At 45.1% G+C, this 17,389-nt stretch overlaps 2 protein-coding genes across 4 annotated transcripts; one reads left to right on the plus strand and one right to left on the minus strand.

The window, feature by feature from the left end:
- Positions 1–371: 371 nt before the first annotated feature.
- On the plus strand, positions 372–11,430 carry LOC142885894 (dipeptidyl peptidase 9-like). Of its 3 annotated transcripts, none has more exons than XM_076022679.1 (21): positions 372–529; positions 1,889–1,979; positions 2,561–2,805; positions 3,341–3,453; positions 3,935–4,108; positions 4,489–4,657; positions 4,729–4,839; positions 4,925–5,053; positions 5,475–5,536; positions 5,617–5,717; positions 5,846–6,023; positions 6,110–6,269; positions 6,538–6,617; positions 7,263–7,433; positions 7,765–7,900; positions 8,002–8,147; positions 8,296–8,442; positions 8,889–9,041; positions 9,180–9,322; positions 9,604–9,715; positions 10,336–11,430. In XM_076022679.1, exons 2-21 carry the CDS (start codon positions 1,924–1,926, stop codon positions 10,426–10,428), a joined length of 2,679 nt encoding a protein of 892 aa, XP_075878794.1. In that variant the 5' UTR covers positions 372–529; positions 1,889–1,923; the 3' UTR covers positions 10,429–11,430. The 3 variants fall into 3 exon arrangements, with proteins under 3 accessions (XP_075878794.1, XP_075878792.1, XP_075878795.1); XM_076022677.1 differs by lacking the exon at positions 372–529 and adding an exon at positions 1,568–1,708; XM_076022680.1 differs by lacking the exon at positions 372–529 and having other exon boundaries at positions 1,911–2,030.
- A 518-nt stretch (positions 11,431–11,948) lies between these two features.
- LOC142885896 (angiopoietin-related protein 4-like) lies at positions 11,949–15,145 on the minus strand. Its single transcript, XM_076022683.1, has 7 exons — positions 14,523–15,145; positions 14,273–14,383; positions 14,075–14,162; positions 13,557–13,670; positions 13,266–13,361; positions 12,904–13,179; positions 11,949–12,455 (listed from the first exon to the last, which is right to left on the minus strand). Exons 1-7 carry the CDS (start codon positions 14,952–14,954, stop codon positions 12,277–12,279), a joined length of 1,296 nt encoding a protein of 431 aa, XP_075878798.1. The 5' UTR covers positions 14,955–15,145; the 3' UTR covers positions 11,949–12,276.
- Between the last annotated feature and the right edge of the window lie 2,244 nt (positions 15,146–17,389).

Here is a 17,389-nt window from a genome sequence, read left to right on the forward strand (position 1 = left end):
TTTCTGTCAGTTGTTGATGATTTTTTAATGATACATTTTATGGTAGTTCTGCAAATATTTTTGATTGATTAATTATAATACTTTTCAACATAAAAAGGCACACTTTGGAGTGAGTGAGTGTCATCTTTGATTAAAATACATGGACCTTATCTAAAAAAATGTTTTTTTTACAGCATTAATTTTTTAGTTCTTGGTATTGAGTAAAAGTGAAACATAATGATTGCATGCAGTTCAATATCGAATAAATCAAGCTTGAGATGTTTTGTTTTTGCAGGTGGCAGAGATATTAAGGTATCAAAACAATAAAATGTAGGATGCAGCTAAGGTTACAAAGCCCCAAAGTTGACAGATCACATCCGGGTCAGAGGTGAACAATGTGGGGGGGGTTAATTCCTGAAGCTGTTTCCGTGTTGTTAGCATTAAGCTAACTTGCCTCTGGAGAGTTCCCTTCTGCATTGCACTCAGCCCAATGTTTCCAGCACAGGCGTGTCTTGACGTCTCTTGACGTGTGTGTGTGTGTGCCTTAAGTGTAAGTCAAAATGCATGACTGTCTCAATATATTCATATGCAAATGTCTTGTTTCGGTACTTTGGCTAACGAACCGCTATCTAGTTAGCGTCAAGCAATGAACGATTCAGTCTACGGGTCTTTAATGACCGCTGCCGGGGGCTTGGTGAGTGTGCGGAATATAAAATTTTGTCATATGTCTACAGTGTTGAAAAGGGTTCAAGACTAAGATATTTTTAAAAGAAGAATTCTGGCCCATCTTAAAATTACGTGTTTCAAAGGAAACAGAGAGTTACTCGTATAGTCACTCGTCAAATTCGTATTGGATTGATAGCAGATTATGGACCACATCCGCTACATCTGTCCGGAATGCCTTCACTGTGATTTTTTTTCCCTGCATGTTGTTTTCCCTCTCATACGTCTACGTTTAACATATTTACCCGAATTCGTGATTAACGAGAACTTTTATCAGCTCCTATTTATGCTTTCCCAGTCACAGTGAAGGTGGAATAACTGTTTTGATTCTGCTAGTTATGTAACAGATCGCATATCAATGCAGAAAGTAGACACATATCTTGTTGGGTTGCAGAGATATATACTGGCTTGTCTTTGTATAGAAGTGTTAAATGCATGGGGAGTAACAGCACATCTGCTGTGGAAACGTGTAGGCTTTAAGATTATGGGGGTGGGAGGAAGAGAAATTAAATGGATATTTTTTAGCTTTAAAAAAAAAATAAAAAAATTCTTGAAATCCTCGCAGTGATGACAATGTAGAGAGAGAGAGAAAAAAAATCACATCTTCTTTTCAACTATATTAGTATGTCCAGTAATTCATTTGTTGCTGGAATTACGCTGGCCAACCTGACTGCACAGGCTTGAGAGTCACTCTCGTTGACCCGTCGGTAAGCATTTGAGCAGGCAGAGTTGCTCTTCTCTTTTCTGGAAATGAAATTTGAAGAATTTTGTCCTTCATAATGGTTCCCATGCAGCACACAGCAACCAGCAGCGGGACAGCCTTCAGTAAAATGTGAAGTAGCTGTGCAACATTTGACACAGTCATGACACAGTCGTTGAGGTGGCAGTGTGTAGGACTGACTCACCACATTCAGTTTGTCTCCATTTAAGGAGCACTGAACCCGGAGCAGCGGCCGCTGGATGAAGTCGCACAGAGACACCTGCCCTGACCGAGGCCGCCACCTCTGTAACTCTTTTACAGTTGATAGCGTTGCTTATATTAGTTCGAGGGTTCTCACTGCTGTGTTTACATGACTTTAATTGTAATTACACGTTAGGGCCGGCGATGCCTGAGAACGCTCTGACGTTGGCCTAATTTTTGTGGTGATCCTCTGGAGGTCTCACGTCTTCACCTGCTTTCCCACAGGGTGTCAGCTGTGGCCTTGGCTCGTTGAACGGTTAATGCACAAAGTAAAGAGGCTGAAAACAGAAGACAAATCAGAGGACTGCCAAGTAAGGTATGGGACGTTTTTTTCTGCCAAGTGACTTTATTCGGACCTAACAAAGTAGTAAGTGCCACTTTTGTTTGCATCTATGTTGGGTATAAAAGGCATATGAGCAGGAAAGTTGAAGCAATCTTTATTTTATTTTTTATTTTTTATTTTTGAATGTAAAACCTTGTTTTAAAATGTTTTGCTGTCTTTGTCCGTTGTTGTTGTTGTTGTTGTTGTTGTTGTTGTTTGTAGTTCTTTTGTCATTAGTAGCTTGATTATGTTTAACATTACCATGGAGTTACATGGCATGATGATTTGCTTGCTCCATTTGCTCCTCTGTGCACGAGGTGCTCAAGACTGATCAGATTTTCATGGCTTGCCAAATACTTGTATGTGCACAACAGGTTTTTCATAAATAAGCAATTAAACATGCTAATTTTTTTATTTTTATTTTTGTGAAATTTTGCTTTCCGGACCAAAATCCACGAGCTGACCTGAGCTATCCTGCTTTCTGTCATTAAGAAAAAAAAAAGCTAGTACAGTAATACTGTAAAAAAAAACCAACAACCAAGGTTTGCTGTAGATTTCTCTTCTTGTACCAACAGGGTCAGAGCGGCTCTGGCAGCGATGACAGGGGCGGACGAGCTCTCTGACAGCACAGAGGTGGTGGAGATGGAGGATGTGAACCCCACCGAGTTCCAAGTGAAACAGCATACATGGGATGACCTGCGCAAGATAATCCACAACAGCCACACCAACACAGGCGTGGTCATCAACAAGGCACCCCACGATTTCCAGTTCATCGTCATGGACGACTCCAGTGCCCACTCTCACCGCATCTACTACCTCGGTGAGGTCTGGCCCAAGAGAGTTGGGTCTTGTCACAACAGTCCAGTGTCTAAAGGTTTCAAATCAGAATCAGGCATATCAACATTTTTATTTTCTCCAACTACTGTGGAAACAATAAATACCACCACCCTGCTCTGACGAGTGGCTTTTGGGGGATGCTGGGTTTTTTCTATGCCCCTGTAGATTCAGCTGCTTCCTTTCAGCCACTTTGAACAGCAGCGGGCCTCTGTGAATAATCTGTGGATACAGCTGGTGACTCAGAGTGCCAGCCTGTAACTGTTTTCATGCTCATTTGACATCTAAAGAGCAGCAGCAGATCGAGTCACCGCAATGCGACCCTTTTACCTTGTTTGTGGCGAAATGTTCATGTTGAACGGGATTCAGCTGAATATTTGAAGTCTTCACGTTATTCCAGTTCGGAATCTCAAGCATGTCCAGGCTGTTTAACATTGTTGATGTACCTGCTGAGCTGAGTGCACGTGAGATTTCTTTGCGAAAACATCACCTTCTGACTCGGCACGCCTTGTGCTCTGCAGGAATGCCTTTCGCCAGCAGGGAGAATTCGCTGCTCTTCTCAGACATTCCCAAGAAGATCCGCAAAGACATTCTGACAGTTTTGTCATGGAAACATCTGCTGGATCACTTCCAGGTGAGGGAGACGACTTTAGTTCCTTCATTTATTTATTTCATTCGTGGAAGGATTGCATTTAAGCACTATCTGAAGAAATTAAGCATTTGATTTTGTTTTTTTATTATTATTATTTTTGAAGGAATTGCTGCTTTTGCTGTTTCTCCAGTGTGTGTGTGTTTGCATATGTAATGCAACTTAAAAAAACAAAAGCGTAAACCAATATGAGTGCTATTTTCTCATTTACTAATTTAGTGTTTGCAATTATTTTCCTTTGATCTCTGTAATAAATCTTGTGTTAAAGTCAAAATAAACTGGAGAGCATTAAGGTCACATGGCAAACTACTGGATGACCATTAATCTCTGCAAAACTGACCCTAGGGTTTGGTCTTTTGATTATTATTATAGTAATGTTGCTTTCCCATTTGATTTGCAACTTCTTCGACGCTGAGCTCCACCAACACTGCCGCACTGTGTGTCCTCCTGTGACCTCTGACCCCAGGCCAGACCTCACCGCGGCTGTCTGTCCCGGGAAGAGGAGCTGCTTAGAGAAAGAAAACGTTTGGATGTATCTGGCATCACTTCTTACGACTTCCACCGACCCAGTGGCCTTTTCCTGTTCCAGGCCAGCAGCAGTCTGTACTACTGTCGGGACGGCACCAACAACAGCTTTGTTGTAAGTTAAAGGGCAGCCATGCAAAATTTTCATCGCTGTTGACTCTCAGGCTGTAGAGGAGTTTAAGATTTAATATGTATTTTTTTGTATTGTGTTCTTGTTAGCATGCTTGTTGAAAGTTAGCAGTTTTTACACAACACATGAAGACACGCAAACCTGTAATATAATTTGCATATTCCAAGTTCAGACTTTGTCCTAATTGGTGTTATTGGTCGGCACCATAAACACGGTGAGAAGAAGGCGCTATCGTTTCACAGACCTGCCTGTAAACATCTTGTTTTCATTCAGTGTCTGCGAGTGCTGTTTGCCTCCAAAGTGTTGCAAAATATTTTCTCTGAGAGGAAATGTCATTTTCTCTTCATTCTGGGTCGCGCCCTCAGACTTTGCCTGTGCAGCCGCTTGAGATAAAGAGCCAGTGTTGCGGCACGCGCATGGACCCCAAAATCTGTCTGGTGGACCCCAACTTCATCAGCTTCATTAACAACAGCGACATCTGGGTGACCAACATTCAGACGGGTGAAGAAAGGAGGCTCACCTTCTGCCACAAAGGTCAGGGTGGCATCACTTTGTGTTCTTTCATTTTCCATTGAACGCGATTTTAAAACAACATGCGTTAACAGGCATCAACAACCCGAAGGTGGACACAAAGTCTGCTGGTGTGGCCACTTTTGTCACCCAGGAAGAGTTTGACCGCTTCACTGGATACTGGTGGTCCCCAGCTGCTTGTGAAGGTGAATAGTCCCTGGTTCTATAGTTATTTCCTCCCTGCATGTCAAACACTCACTGATGGGCCGCACCACTGTCTCTGCGCTTCAGAACCAGACGGCGGCAAAACTCTGCAAATTCTGTACGAAGAGGTCAATGAGTCGGAGGTCGACATTATTCACGTTCCGTCTCCGGCTTTGGAGGAGCGCAAGACTGACGTTTATAGGTACCCACGTGCAGGTATGCAAAAATACTGTCAGGAAAAATTGATTTTGCGCCAGGTGCTAAAAGTTTATTTTTTATGCTCTTGTTTTTATATTTCCAAAAAGGACCTTGCAAGAGGGAAGTTTAAAATAAATAAATTAAACACCCAGTTTTTTTCTCGTGCACAGCCTACTTGAAAACACACTGGTCGACTGATTACAAACAGCTCTCACAGCAGCTCCTCAAACGTTTTAGGATTCGTGCTGCTGTGAGGGGGAAAGAGCTTCAGAGTGCTGCTCTTGGGAAGGAAACTCTTCAGAGCTGCTTAAACATTTACTGTGAAGCTTAGTGGGATATCAACACTGGCTCAGTTCACTTAGCCTGACTTCCATGAATGTCAGAGAGGTTTAGCATGCGCTAACGTTTTAGTATGTAACTTAGTCCATCTTGTATCCAGGCAGCAAGAATCCTGATATCACTCTCAAAATAGCAGAAATCAGGACAGACAGTCACGGCAAAGTGAGTGCCACCGGCCCTGCAGTTTACCAAAGCTGTTTGACCTTTAGGGATGTGTCACTCTGGTGTTGTTTTTCTATCAGGTCATTGGCACGAAGGAGAAGGAGCTGCCTGTGGCCTTCACCAGCATGTTTCCCAATGTTGAGTATATCACCAGAGCTGGGTGGACAAGAGACGGACGATAGTCAGTATTTTAACACCAGAACAATCAAGATTGGCAAAAAAAATAAATAACAAAGGATTAACAATCTCCAAAATCTTATATTTGAATGATGTGGATTAAGTACCTCTGTCACTGTTTTTGTCTGCCAGCGCCTGGGCGGTGATGATGGACCGACGGCAACAGCGCCTCCTGCTGGTCCTACTGCCTCCAGCACTTTTCGTTCCTTCATGCCAGGATGAGGCCAGCCACAAAAAGAGCCTGGAGGCTCTCGGAGACGATACGCAACCCTTCATCATCTACGAGGAGACCAGCGACATCTGGATCAACGTGAGGGGAAACGCCGGCGCCGTCTGATTGAGATGTGTGGGGTTTTTTTTTTGCAGTTTTGACCACCGTCTGTTTGTGTCTTCCAGGTCCACGACATCTTTCACCCGTTCATCCAAACACGGGATGACGAGATCACCTTCATCACTGTGAATGAATCGAAAACGGGTTTCTGCCACCTGTATAAGATCACCACGGTGCTGCGCCGGGGAGAACACAACTGGGCCAAAGGTTACACCCACTCTGAAGGTAATGTACGCAAAAGCTCTCTGTACCATCACTTTTTATTTCGGTCTGACTGGAAATATGTTGCAACATTTAAACTCAGTCAAGGAAACATTTTGTATATCAATCCACAGATCTTTTCAGTGACACACAACTAACTCTATTCAGTCACATGGAATTTGAAACCGGGAAACTCATCTGCTGCGATGTGATGTTTGACATTTTAAAATGCCTGCTTGTGGGTGGTAAGTGACCTAATCAGCTTCTCCGCTTCTCTGCCCTCTCTCATCAGATGATTTCAAGTGTTTGGTCAAGGAGGAGGTGTCATTAACCAGTGGGGAGTGGGAGGTGTTGGCCAACCACGGAGCAAAGGTGAACACTTGATCTGTGAAGGTGACTTGTGCCAAACTGCAGGTGCATCTCTGTAAATTCTGCTATTGTCACAGCCTTATTTTCCTTTTCTACTCCTTTTTCCAAAACAGCACACAACAACAGCTTCTAAATATATTAGAATTAGGATATAATGTAGGACCTGTCAGACTTATCTGATGTCTGATTACAGCTCTTCTCAGTCAGGACCAGCAGTTAATTTGACATGCCGGGGTTTTGTTTCCATGATCTGTAAGCCATAATCACCAGGGTTTGCACAGAAGGGCTTCTGTATTTGAATGTAGAAAATGTTAAAGCTTTACCTAATGAATTTAACATTTGCAGAAAAAAACAGAACGACTCATAAAACGCCACATTGGTGCAACTTAACCAGACTGATTGCAGCAAACTACCAACAGAGGGAGCTCTTCGGGTCTTTGTGTAGGTCTGTGTATTGAAAATAATTATGACATAAACTCTTATATACAGTTGACAAAAACAACCTCAAACATTGAAATTGGTGTAGTTCCCTTTTCACTGTTCCACCATTTAACAAGCAGGTCCACCACAGAATACACAATCTTCCCTCACCTCTGCCTTAATCATCCCTCCTTACTTGTTACTCCCCTCTTTCTGGTGTTTGTGCAGCGTTCATCCAGTCCTCAGATTTGGGTGGATGAAGCGGCTCAGCTGGTTTACTTCCAGGGAACCAAGGATTCTCCCCTCGAGCATCACCTCTACGTTGTGAGCTATGAGTCACCGGGCGAGATCGTCCGACTCACTAAACTTGGATTTTCACACAGCTGCTCTGTGAGCCAGGTACTGTGTCATACATCACACACACACACACACACACACACACACACACACACACACACACACACACACACACACAAATTCCCCAATCTCTAGTTTCCAAGCTCCATTCAATCTTGGTTTAGTTTTTGTTAAAAGACACGTTGTAAAACTCTCAACACTAATGTTGGCAAATGTTAAGATCAAAAGTACACATGGATTCCATTATTGGAAGCTGTGGCAGATAGTCTGCCTGTTTCAAGTCGTCTCTGCCAGTCTTCAGTTGATTCAGCGGAGAAGGAAACTGTAGGCGATGTTGTTTAACTCTGTCTGTGTTCTTCGTTCCACTGCGCAGACGTTTGACATGTTTGTCAGCCACTACAGTAACTTGAGGACGGCCCCATGCGTTCACCTCTACAAGCTGAGCGGCACCGACGGCGACCCGCTGCACAAAGAGCCCGAGTTCTGGGCGAGCATGATGGAGCCCTCAGGTACTGGAACCTGTTCCTCACATAAAATGCGTCTGTTTATATCAGCATTGACTTGTTGCAGTTGGACATCATGATTTCTGCTCAATATTTTCTCCCCACAGGTTTGCCTCTGAACTTCACACCTCCGGAGATCTTGAGCTTCACAGGGAAGTCGGGCTTCAGGCTCTACGGCATGTTGTACAAACCTCACCACCTGGTCCCTGGCAGGAAGCATCCCACCGTGGTCTTCGTCTACGGCGGCCCGCAGGTTTGTTTTCACGGATTCATCCGACATTCATCTCACCAGGAGAAATAAGAAACTGCAGATCTTTAAGGTTCCAACGTGAAGATGATCTGCGTGGATGTTGCCAGTGGTTAAAGTGCGTCAACCCGGAGGACCTTTTGTTTCCCTGCAGGTTCAGTTGGTGAACAACTCCTACAAAGGGGTGAAGTACCTGCGGCTGAGCACTCTGGCGTCCCTGGGCTACGCCGTGCTGGTGATGGATGGCCGCGGCTCCTGTCAGCGGGGCCTCCGATTTGAAGGTGCAGTGAAGGACAAAATGGTAAAACATCATCAGTCCACGTCATGTTAATGGATGAACACGTTGCTTATGTTTAAGGTCCCAGTGTGTAAAATTTGGCTTGATTTAGGATTTTTATATTGATAAGAGCTTAACGTCCTGCAAATAAATGCATTAATAAGAGTGTATACTTGCAGTACAATGAAAGTCATCTGGTTTTCCTACCCTTAGAATGGTTCTCATAGATATAAGAATATACATGGAGCAATAAGGGTCTTGCTCCTAGTTAGCTGCCATCTTGCACTGCCAATTTTTAAGGACGCCTGCCTGACAGTGACCCTAAATCAGAAACGTGCTGTCAGGGGGGGCCTCTTAAACATTTTACATACTGGACCTTTAAACAAATGATACACATTAACTGTTGGATTTTGAAGTAGAAAGTCTGTTTTGCCCGGTGACTTGACTCGTGTCCCACCTCCTGCACTCAGGGTGAGGTGGAGATCGAGGACCAGGTGGAGGGGCTGCACTACGTGGCCAACAAGTACAAGTTTGTGGACCTGAGTCGAGTCGCCATCCACGGGTGGTCGTACGGCGGCTTCCTGTCCCTCATGGGCCTCATCCACAAACCGGATATCTTTAAGGTAAAATGCACTAAGACAGTCACTTTGTTTGTGATTTTGCTGGAGAGGAAAGCCGGACACTTTCCAGCGCCGTCGTTGGGTTTTGCATGTGTAGTTCACTGTTGGCAGAACAAATAAGATTTCGTGTGTGTTGTGCAGGTTGCCATCGCCGGTGCCCCCGTGACGTTGTGGAGTGCCTACGACACCGGCTACACGGAGCGATATTTGGACACGCCCAGAAATAACAGGAGTGGTTACGAGGCCTGTTCTGCCGCCCTGCTTGTTGACAAACTCCCTAATGAGTGAGGACTCCGTGTTCTTTCTTTGCAAGTGACACTTGCTTTCATTCATGACAGCTTTCATTTGCAGTCATTTTAGTTTCATGTTCCTCACACGTCTGTCTAGTTTCTCACACGTCTCAGTTTCTGGGTTTTATGCATCAAAATATGAACTTTCACACTGTCAGCACTCCCCTGTCACACGGCTCATCAGTTCCCTACATTCCCACACCACTGTCGATGCCATGTGGGAACAGCAGAAGTGAACAAACAAAGTAAGCAGTGCGTGTTTGTGTTGCATGCAGGCCCAACAGATTGCTGATCCTGCATGGATTTCTAGATGAGAACGTGCACTTTTTCCACACCAACTTCTTGGTGTCCCAACTCATCCGAGCCGGCAAACCATACAGCCTGCAGGTAGGAGGATTTTCTTCTTTCATCTTTTATCTTCTCTTGTGCGCCCTTGTTTTTGCCCTTCTAAAAATTTGCAAATCAAATCAAAAATTCTTTATTGTCATTTCAACAAGCGGCTACAGTGAAATTTGTTTGGGCTTCCCTCCCGTACTGCAATAAGTTAAAAGACAGTCGTATACACAGTTAAAAACCTGTTGACACACACATTCACCCCCTGATAATAATTAAAAAAAAATATATACACATTTAAAAAGGTAAAAAAGATAAAAAGAGAAAGGGAATGCCCTGCTAAAAATGTTCTCAGTCAGTGAGGATGGGGCTCAGGCATTTAACAGCCTGATAGCCCACGGGTAAAAAGTGGTTCTCAGTCTGTTTGTCCTGCAGCTGATACTCCTGCACCTTCTGCCAGAGGGCAGGAGTTCCAAGTAAATATGCAGCAGGAAGCTTTACGTTCCATTTTTCGTGCAAATGTATTCGCTACTTCCAAGAAGCATGCTTTTGTGTTTAAAGGTTTTCCACTCATCATGAACAGAGGAGAACAGAGATATTTGTTATCATCTTGCTAGTTCAAGTGAAAAAAAAATAAAACAAAAAAATATATACGGTGCAAACTATTTTCACAGGTTTACCCAAATGAGCGACACGGCATCCGATGTCCACAGTCCGGAGAGCATTACGAGATTACCATGCTGCACTTCCTCCAGCAGAACCTCTGATAGACCTCCACACGCTGGCCCTCCCTTCTTTCCTCGTCTCCTTCTCCCTTTTCTTTTATTTAAACCTGAACTGCCCCCGCCAACCCCCCCCAGCGGATGTTTGTCACTCAGCCAGCGGTATGGGAACAATTTAGTGTGAACAAATGTCGACATTGATGTTTTGTGTTTTCACCGCAAATTACACTTTTGCTGATTGTTAATTTATAATCTTCACTGTAGAGGGCACTGTTTGTATAGAACCAATGTCGCAAAAGCAGTCTGAGCGTAGATATTTAAGGAAACAAAAAAAAAAAAGCAGACAGTGGTGAAGTTGATGTTTAAAATGCTGCTCATCACACATGTTATATGTTAGCAATGCAAAATGTGCAGAAGTGGACCCTGAAGTGGAGTAATGAAGTTGTTTTTGTGCCTTTTTTCCCTTAACTTGACGTTTTGATTTTATTTTTGTGGGACCCAGCTGATATAGTTTATGTGTCTATGACTGAACACTGAAGTGAATTTAGCCAAGAGCTCTCTAAAATGCAACAAGACAGTTCTTAGCTTTCCTCTCTTGTATATTTATGTTTCTGGATCTGCCAAACATGACTGACTGTCTATGTGGTGGGTCACACTTAAAAAAAAAGGTGACATACCACATTTTATTGTGTATTGGAAATATTTTTTATTAGTTCTTATGCATTCTTCGCAGGAGGAGTTATGTAGCAACTCGTTGCCGTTTCCCTCCTCTGCTCAGAGTCCAGCGAGATTATTTTACCTTTGCTATTGGGAACTTGCACATATTACATATTTGCCTTGGTGCCAACACTCTGACCTGTAAGGTATCTGTCACTTAGCTGGTGGTCGTCTGAGTGATGTTGAAGATGAAGTGCCTACTCGTAGGCAGGGACTGTTTCAGGGAATATGTCTAAAGACCAACAGCAGTGAAAAGATGTTCCGTGTGTCTGATGACTGGTAAGGTGAACTTTTATCAACTATACATAAAAATAAACAGGAAAAAACACAGTTCATGGATGAAATGTTTTGTTTCTGAAATGCATCACATACAAGAGGTTCTTACCAAGCAACTGAAATATTTTTGTTTTCTTTGATGAGGCTTTTAAGATCTCCCTTTAATAAATAAAACAGGAATAAAGTGGTCATATTAGCTCCAAAGAAGATTAAATGCATATCCTGTGGAAATGATTCTTTTAGGTCGAAGCGTAGAGTAAATCGTAGATGATGTATGGTTATCAGTTTTGTTTTAAAGTTGAACTTTACGGTATAAGATTTTTTTTTTTCACCCTGGAACAAGCGTTTCATCCTTTTCCCCCAGCAGAGGGCAGCAGTGACAACCAAGACCATTACTGTGAGTGATAGTAGTCAAGCTTCTGAAACTGCATAATCAGAAAACTCACCTCCTGGAGCTTAAAACTAACGTAAGTATTAACTAACTTAATACTTACATTAATATTGTTGCAGATTATGAGAACACTGCCCTTATCTCCACCTCCACACGTGCAATCACAGACAAAATACCAATGTTTATCAAATATGTAAAACTTTATTTTCCACCCACTTTGTAGAAAGAAAATATAAAATCAGTATACACGTGGAACATTTTGTTAGACAAGTGCTCAGACTACAGAAAGCAAATACTAGCAAACAAGCCCTTATAAAGGGAATAAAACTGAACTGTCAATATGACGAATACTAAAATGTCCTGTAGGACAGTGAACGATCATATGGCATAGCATAGAAATGTGGCGCTCCAATGAGTCATGAGTCTTTCGGAGATGATTGGCGTGCACATAACTTGGTCTCTCTTTGAAAGCCAAGTCGTGCGTGTTGCCTTTGGTCCTTTTTGGCCGCCTATTGTTTCATTGTGGCGGGAGCGATCTTCAGGACGCTCGTCCTCACAGAGTAGTTTTGTCCCTCTGAGGAAGTCCAGAACATTCCTCTCCTCAGGTGAGGCCTGGCCTGGCCGCTGGGCCTTCTGGGATACCTGCCGTTCAGGTTGGACTCCCCGCAGCTGCTGAACCACCAGCCGCCTGTCGAGAAGGAGAGAAAGTGGGCACGTCAAAAAACAAAAACAAAAGAACCCAAAAACTGATAGGAAGCAGTCAGAAGTAAACAATAGTTCAGGCCAGTGGTTCTCAACTGGTGGAGGCTCAGGACTCACTTTTTTCCTTATCATGAAGTCTCGACCCAGATTTATTAGTGCTCAAATTTAATCCACAAAACCACTAGCCCACATTACACCATGTCTACCATCACCCTTGTCTAGTAGACAAATTATGGAAACTATTGAATTGCATAGGGTGTCCTGCAAAATAGATCCCCAACGTGCTCTATAAATTCACACATAAATACAAAGATCCATCAATCTATCTATCTCTAGCCGCGACCCCATCAAAACAGCTTCGCGACCAACGTTTGGGTCGCGACCCACCAGTTGAGAAGCACTAATTTAGACGGCGCCACAAGAGGTCGTCGCACCTGAGAGAAGTTGGGCGCAGTTGACGTCCGCGGCCGAGTCGCTGTCTCTGTCGGCGGTGGAGAAAGGCACGCTGGTCGCTCCGGTCGACAGGATTCCCTCCTGGGGCGACGACTCGTCCTCCAGGCGCAGCGCAAACTGCTCCTCCTCCCCGGCCAGCTGGAAGCTGTACGTGGCCACGTCGGGCTGCCGCTGCCCGTCAGAGAGCTCCACCTGCAGCAGGTACCGGCCCTGCATGGCCAGGGCGTGGATGTTCTCCAGGCCCAACCAGAACTCGCCTGTAGGCCACAAAGAAAACAAGTCAATAAGTTGCACGTTTGCTTTCCACTTTGACATGACGCAGGGAACCGAGCGACAAGCCCACCGTTCAGGTCGCCGAAGCCCTTCTTGTAGCTCTCCCACAGCTGGTTGAAGTCCTGGGAACCGTCGTGGCGTTTCTGGATGACGGTCCACCCGCCTTCTGCGAACAGAGAGAGGAGAGGTTGAGCCGGGGGTCGGTCTCCTTTTTGCTCGGCACTCGATAATAAGTCTCGGGGCAGCGTCCAAAATGACCCACACGCTCGCTACTCCCTCTATTGGGAGTTCTGTGTATGAGTAGGGGGCCATTTCAGAAAATCAAAGACCCCCAAGCAGAGGAACTCGGGAGCCTGCTCACCTGTGGCCATCTCGCAGAAGACGTTGAAGGGTCTCGAACCCACCGGCTGCACCGTGTAGACGCCGCTGGTCCGTTGCCCTTGTGCAAACAAATCTTGACAGTCCCTGGCCACGGCTGCAACCCAGGAGAGAGAAAAAAATAAATCTGATCAGATGATTCAGCAACCATTATCATTTACTGCCCAGTTAAATAACAGAGTGATCACTTGGCAAAAAAAGTGGAGTGTCCCACAAACACACAGTGCTGCGTGTATGTGTGTGCGCCCCTGCTCTTTGGACTCCACGTAAGCCGCTCTTGTCCGCAGGTCACACACACAACGTTGTAAATTGGAGTGCAAAGGTAAACGTTTGTTTATCGAGTCAAGGCCATTTAAATCCGTCACTTGAGGAACAACGATACAAGGCCGGTCAAAGTCAGAGCCACGGCGTCAGACCTCAAATTCCTTCACGATGCTGATTCACATTTTTAACTTTGCAGCTGTGTGTGTGTGTGTGTGTGTTATTTTCCCCCCTCCTCACCTGCAGTCTGTGCGCTGCTGGCAGGCTCGCCTCTCAGCACCGTCTCCTCATCTCTGCGGCGGTGCGATTTCACCCTCTTGTGTGCGACCTGGAGGTGTTGGGAGGGTTGGGGGGGGGACAAACAGCTGCGTCAGGTTGGGAGAATATTGCAGCAGAGGTCGCGGGAGGTCACGATGCTTGCTGAGACGCGGAGCTCACCTTCCTCTGCAGGGCCTGCAGGTGCAGACTCTGCTTCTCCAGCTTGTCCTGCTGCTGCTTGATCTTGTCCACTAGCTGGTCGATGCGCCTGTTCTGGGACGACAGGAGCCTCTGGAGGACAACAACAAAGAGCGATGAGGCGGGATCATCATCATCATCATCATCATCATCATCATCATGGGGAAGTCAAACGTTCATTGTTCATATTCACATTCACTCGTACCAGAATCTTCCCCCTCCCTCTCCTCACCTGGAGAAACGGGACGCCGCCGTCATCGCTGTTGTTGCCCTCCACCTTCTCCTCCGCCTTCTCCATGCTGGCCAGGACGCCCTCGCTTTGCCCCTTGGCCTCCTCCACCCTGGCCCTCACCTCCTCGGCCAGCTCCTCCAGCGTCCTCTCCTTCTCCTCCAGCTCCTTGAGCTTGGCGGCCAGGGTCTCTCCCTGCTCCCGCTGCCTCCGCTCCAGCTCGGCCACCGTGCCGTTGAAGGCCCTCAGCTTGCCGTCCACCTCCCTCATCTGGGCCTTGGTCTTGTCCACGTGCTCCTTCAGGCCCTGGCCGAGCTGCAGGAGGCCGTGGGCCACCACGTTCACGTCGTCCCAGGAGGCCCGCGCTGCCGGGGGGGCGGCGCTAGCCTGCGAGAGGGCGACGAGCAGGAGGACGAGAGGCCGAGTCGTCTTCATCTTTGGCTGAGTCTGCAGTCTGGTCCACGCTAAAGCCGCGCTCTGGTTTCTCTTGCTCTGTCTCTGTTTGATGCTGAGTGGCGCGGCGAGGCCTTTTATAGCCTGGTGCCAGCTGCAGAGGGCAGCTCTGATTGGCTGTTTCAGCCCTGTGGGGATGTCAGGGGGTGGGGACAGTAGATGTTGAGGGTGTGGAAAGCTCTGCAACGCTTTTGAGCATTTGGTCCATGATGCAATCAATGATCAGAATTACTGATAGAACAGCCAGTCATATGCACATAAGATGAATTGATTGTGTGTGTGTGTGTGTGTGTGTGTTTTAACCGTTCATGCAAGGATTTTAAATTTTTTTGTGTGTGATTTAAACCAGTTATGAGTCCGCAACTGCATTTTATTTGAAGACCTAGCTTGGTTTTAACTGTTGAAATAAATCTTTCATGAATCAACATTATTAATCTTTTTCACAAATACAGCATTGTATTGACTCTAGTATAGAATCAGAATCAGAATCAGCTTTATTGACCAAGTTTGTGCATGCCAAACAAGGAATTTGACTCCGGTTTTTCTCGATCCCACTACTTAGGTTAAAAAAACTAAAACAAACTACCGAATAAGTAAAAGTAAGGGTTAACAAGTAAACAATGTGCAACCGGAAGTATAAATAAGCTATAAACGATGTGCAACTCGGTGGAGGACCAAGTATTGACTCTAGTTTAAAAGTACAAATTAAAACTTCAGAAGTGCTCCACTTAAAAAAACAACACAACAATGATACGGTTAAGAGTAAGTCGTTTTATCTCAGTTATCTCATGTTGTTGTTTCTTGAACTTCTCCACACATGAAGCTATTACTACTGCATCCGATACATTTTTTTTTTTTTTATCTGTGTCCATTATTTTGCATGAATAAAACTGTGATAAAGTATAAATACTGCGGTATTGTCTTTCATCCATGCCCAATCTTCACCCCAGTAAGTCAGTGTACAGATTTAAATCTTATTTTACGATGATCTGAACAAACAGAAGGCTCCACACCAGACCAGAATTTCATGTCAGGGCTCAAAAACTTTCCGCCCGAATCTGGATGAATTTTTACTGTGAATAAAAGTCTGAGATTCTGAGTTCGAGTCGCAGACGGCGAGTATCAGTCAGTTGTTTATCAGTCTTTGGCAGGAAGGAGGAATGCCGGAGAGCCGTCAGAGATGGAGGAGTCAGTGTGAGAAGTAGGGGAAAGTTCAACCCTCAGGCTCTTTAACACTTTCACTCCCGACAACACAATCCGACAATGACACGCTTGCACGCACATGCCCAGACACAAGGCACGTGGTGCACTGATGAGGCACAGATGCCAGACCAGTGTTGGCTGACCAGCGTCGAGCGCCACAACAGACCAGGTACCTTGTGGCAGGTCACTGCGACACTATACAGTAGCAACCGCTGCAACAGCGTCGTACGCTGCGTAAACTTTAAGGGAATTTGAAATTTGAAGTTAAAAACTGTTTCGGCCGATCACAACATGTTGGAAGGAAAAAGAGGGGATGTTAGTTAGAAGCTCCTCAACATGTTGGCTTAGAGGGTGTGTAACACAGTGCTTTGCTAGTGAGATCAGATAAAGCTTTACAAGTCCAACGGGGTGTTAAGAGCGCCACAGCAGCAATGAACCATAACAAGCACGTACAATAAAATAGATGAAGATCTTGATGACATCGTCTATATAAATAAACAATAACAAGAACCTGCTGATCTTTGACATGCGTGTTCGCATGCTGTCAAAAAAAACAACCAACCTGAAAATAGTTGTCACAATTCTTACTTTGTTGTTTCACTTGAATGCACCACATCTTTGACTGTGTGGGTGTGTGTGTGTGTGTGTGTGTGTGGATCTGCCTTTACTAGATTCGCTGGCAGCTGCGCTGGCCACCGAGTTGTAATTGATTAGTTAATGTTTAGCTAACAGAGGATTCACATTCAAAACAATTCTAGGCGGATGGGAGAGTTCCCCTGTGTGACTCAGCAGGCAGGCAGATAAAGCCTGTCATGATTTGGAGGTGTTTCAGTTTCGGCTCTGCACCATTTTTTATTCCTTTGGGAATATGCACTAAATTAAACCAGAAAAGCAGGCCGCACGTTCATTTAAAAGCTGTTTAAACAGTAGGTGACCCAACGTTGCGCTTCTTCTGAAATGTGAACTGGGACACCGACTGTGATTTTTTTGTTCCTTTTTTTCCCAGTACCAATAAACTCTGACTTCTCCTCCCCACTGGACGTGGAGTGTTCCACATGACTAGCTGCAGCCCGGCACGTATCCCCGACCTGCTCCAAGACGACCTGAGGAGAAACGAGCCTCTTCCCATCCTGACTCAGCTGGATGAGGGCGTGGCTGCTTGCATGATCATGGAGCTACAGCAACAGCTGACCTCCTGTAAGTTGCAGTAAAAC

This window comes from Nelusetta ayraudi, unplaced genomic scaffold, assembly GCF_046127955.1.
Source record: "Nelusetta ayraudi isolate G7.1 ecotype Tasmania unplaced genomic scaffold, CSIRO-AGI_Nayr_v1 ptg000013l, whole genome shotgun sequence".
NCBI classification, from domain to species: Eukaryota; Metazoa; Chordata; class Actinopteri; order Tetraodontiformes; family Monacanthidae; genus Nelusetta; species Nelusetta ayraudi.

Bases quoted from the DNA above. Each gene is read 5' to 3' on its own strand.
- LOC142885894 (XM_076022677.1), top strand. From the start codon at position 1,663: ATGAAGTCGCACAGAGACACCTGCCCTGACCGAGGCCGCCACCTCT. The intron at 1,709-1,888 runs GTAACTCTTTTA...GCTTTCCCACAG, and splicing joins TGACCGAGGCCGCCACCTCT to GGTGTCAGCTGTGGCCTTGG. The intron at 4,109-4,488 runs GTAAGTTAAAGG...TCGCGCCCTCAG, and splicing joins GCACCAACAACAGCTTTGTT to ACTTTGCCTGTGCAGCCGCT.
- LOC142885896 (XM_076022683.1), bottom strand. From the start codon at position 14,954: ATGAAGACGACTCGGCCTCTCGTCCTCCTGCTCGTCGCCCTCTCGCAG. The intron at 13,180-13,265 runs GTGGGCTTGTCG...TGTGGCCTACAG, and splicing joins GGGCTTCGGCGACCTGAACG to GCGAGTTCTGGTTGGGCCTG. The intron at 12,456-12,903 runs GTGCGACGACCT...CCTTCTCGACAG, and splicing joins CTGCGCCCAACTTCTCTCAG to GCGGCTGGTGGTTCAGCAGC.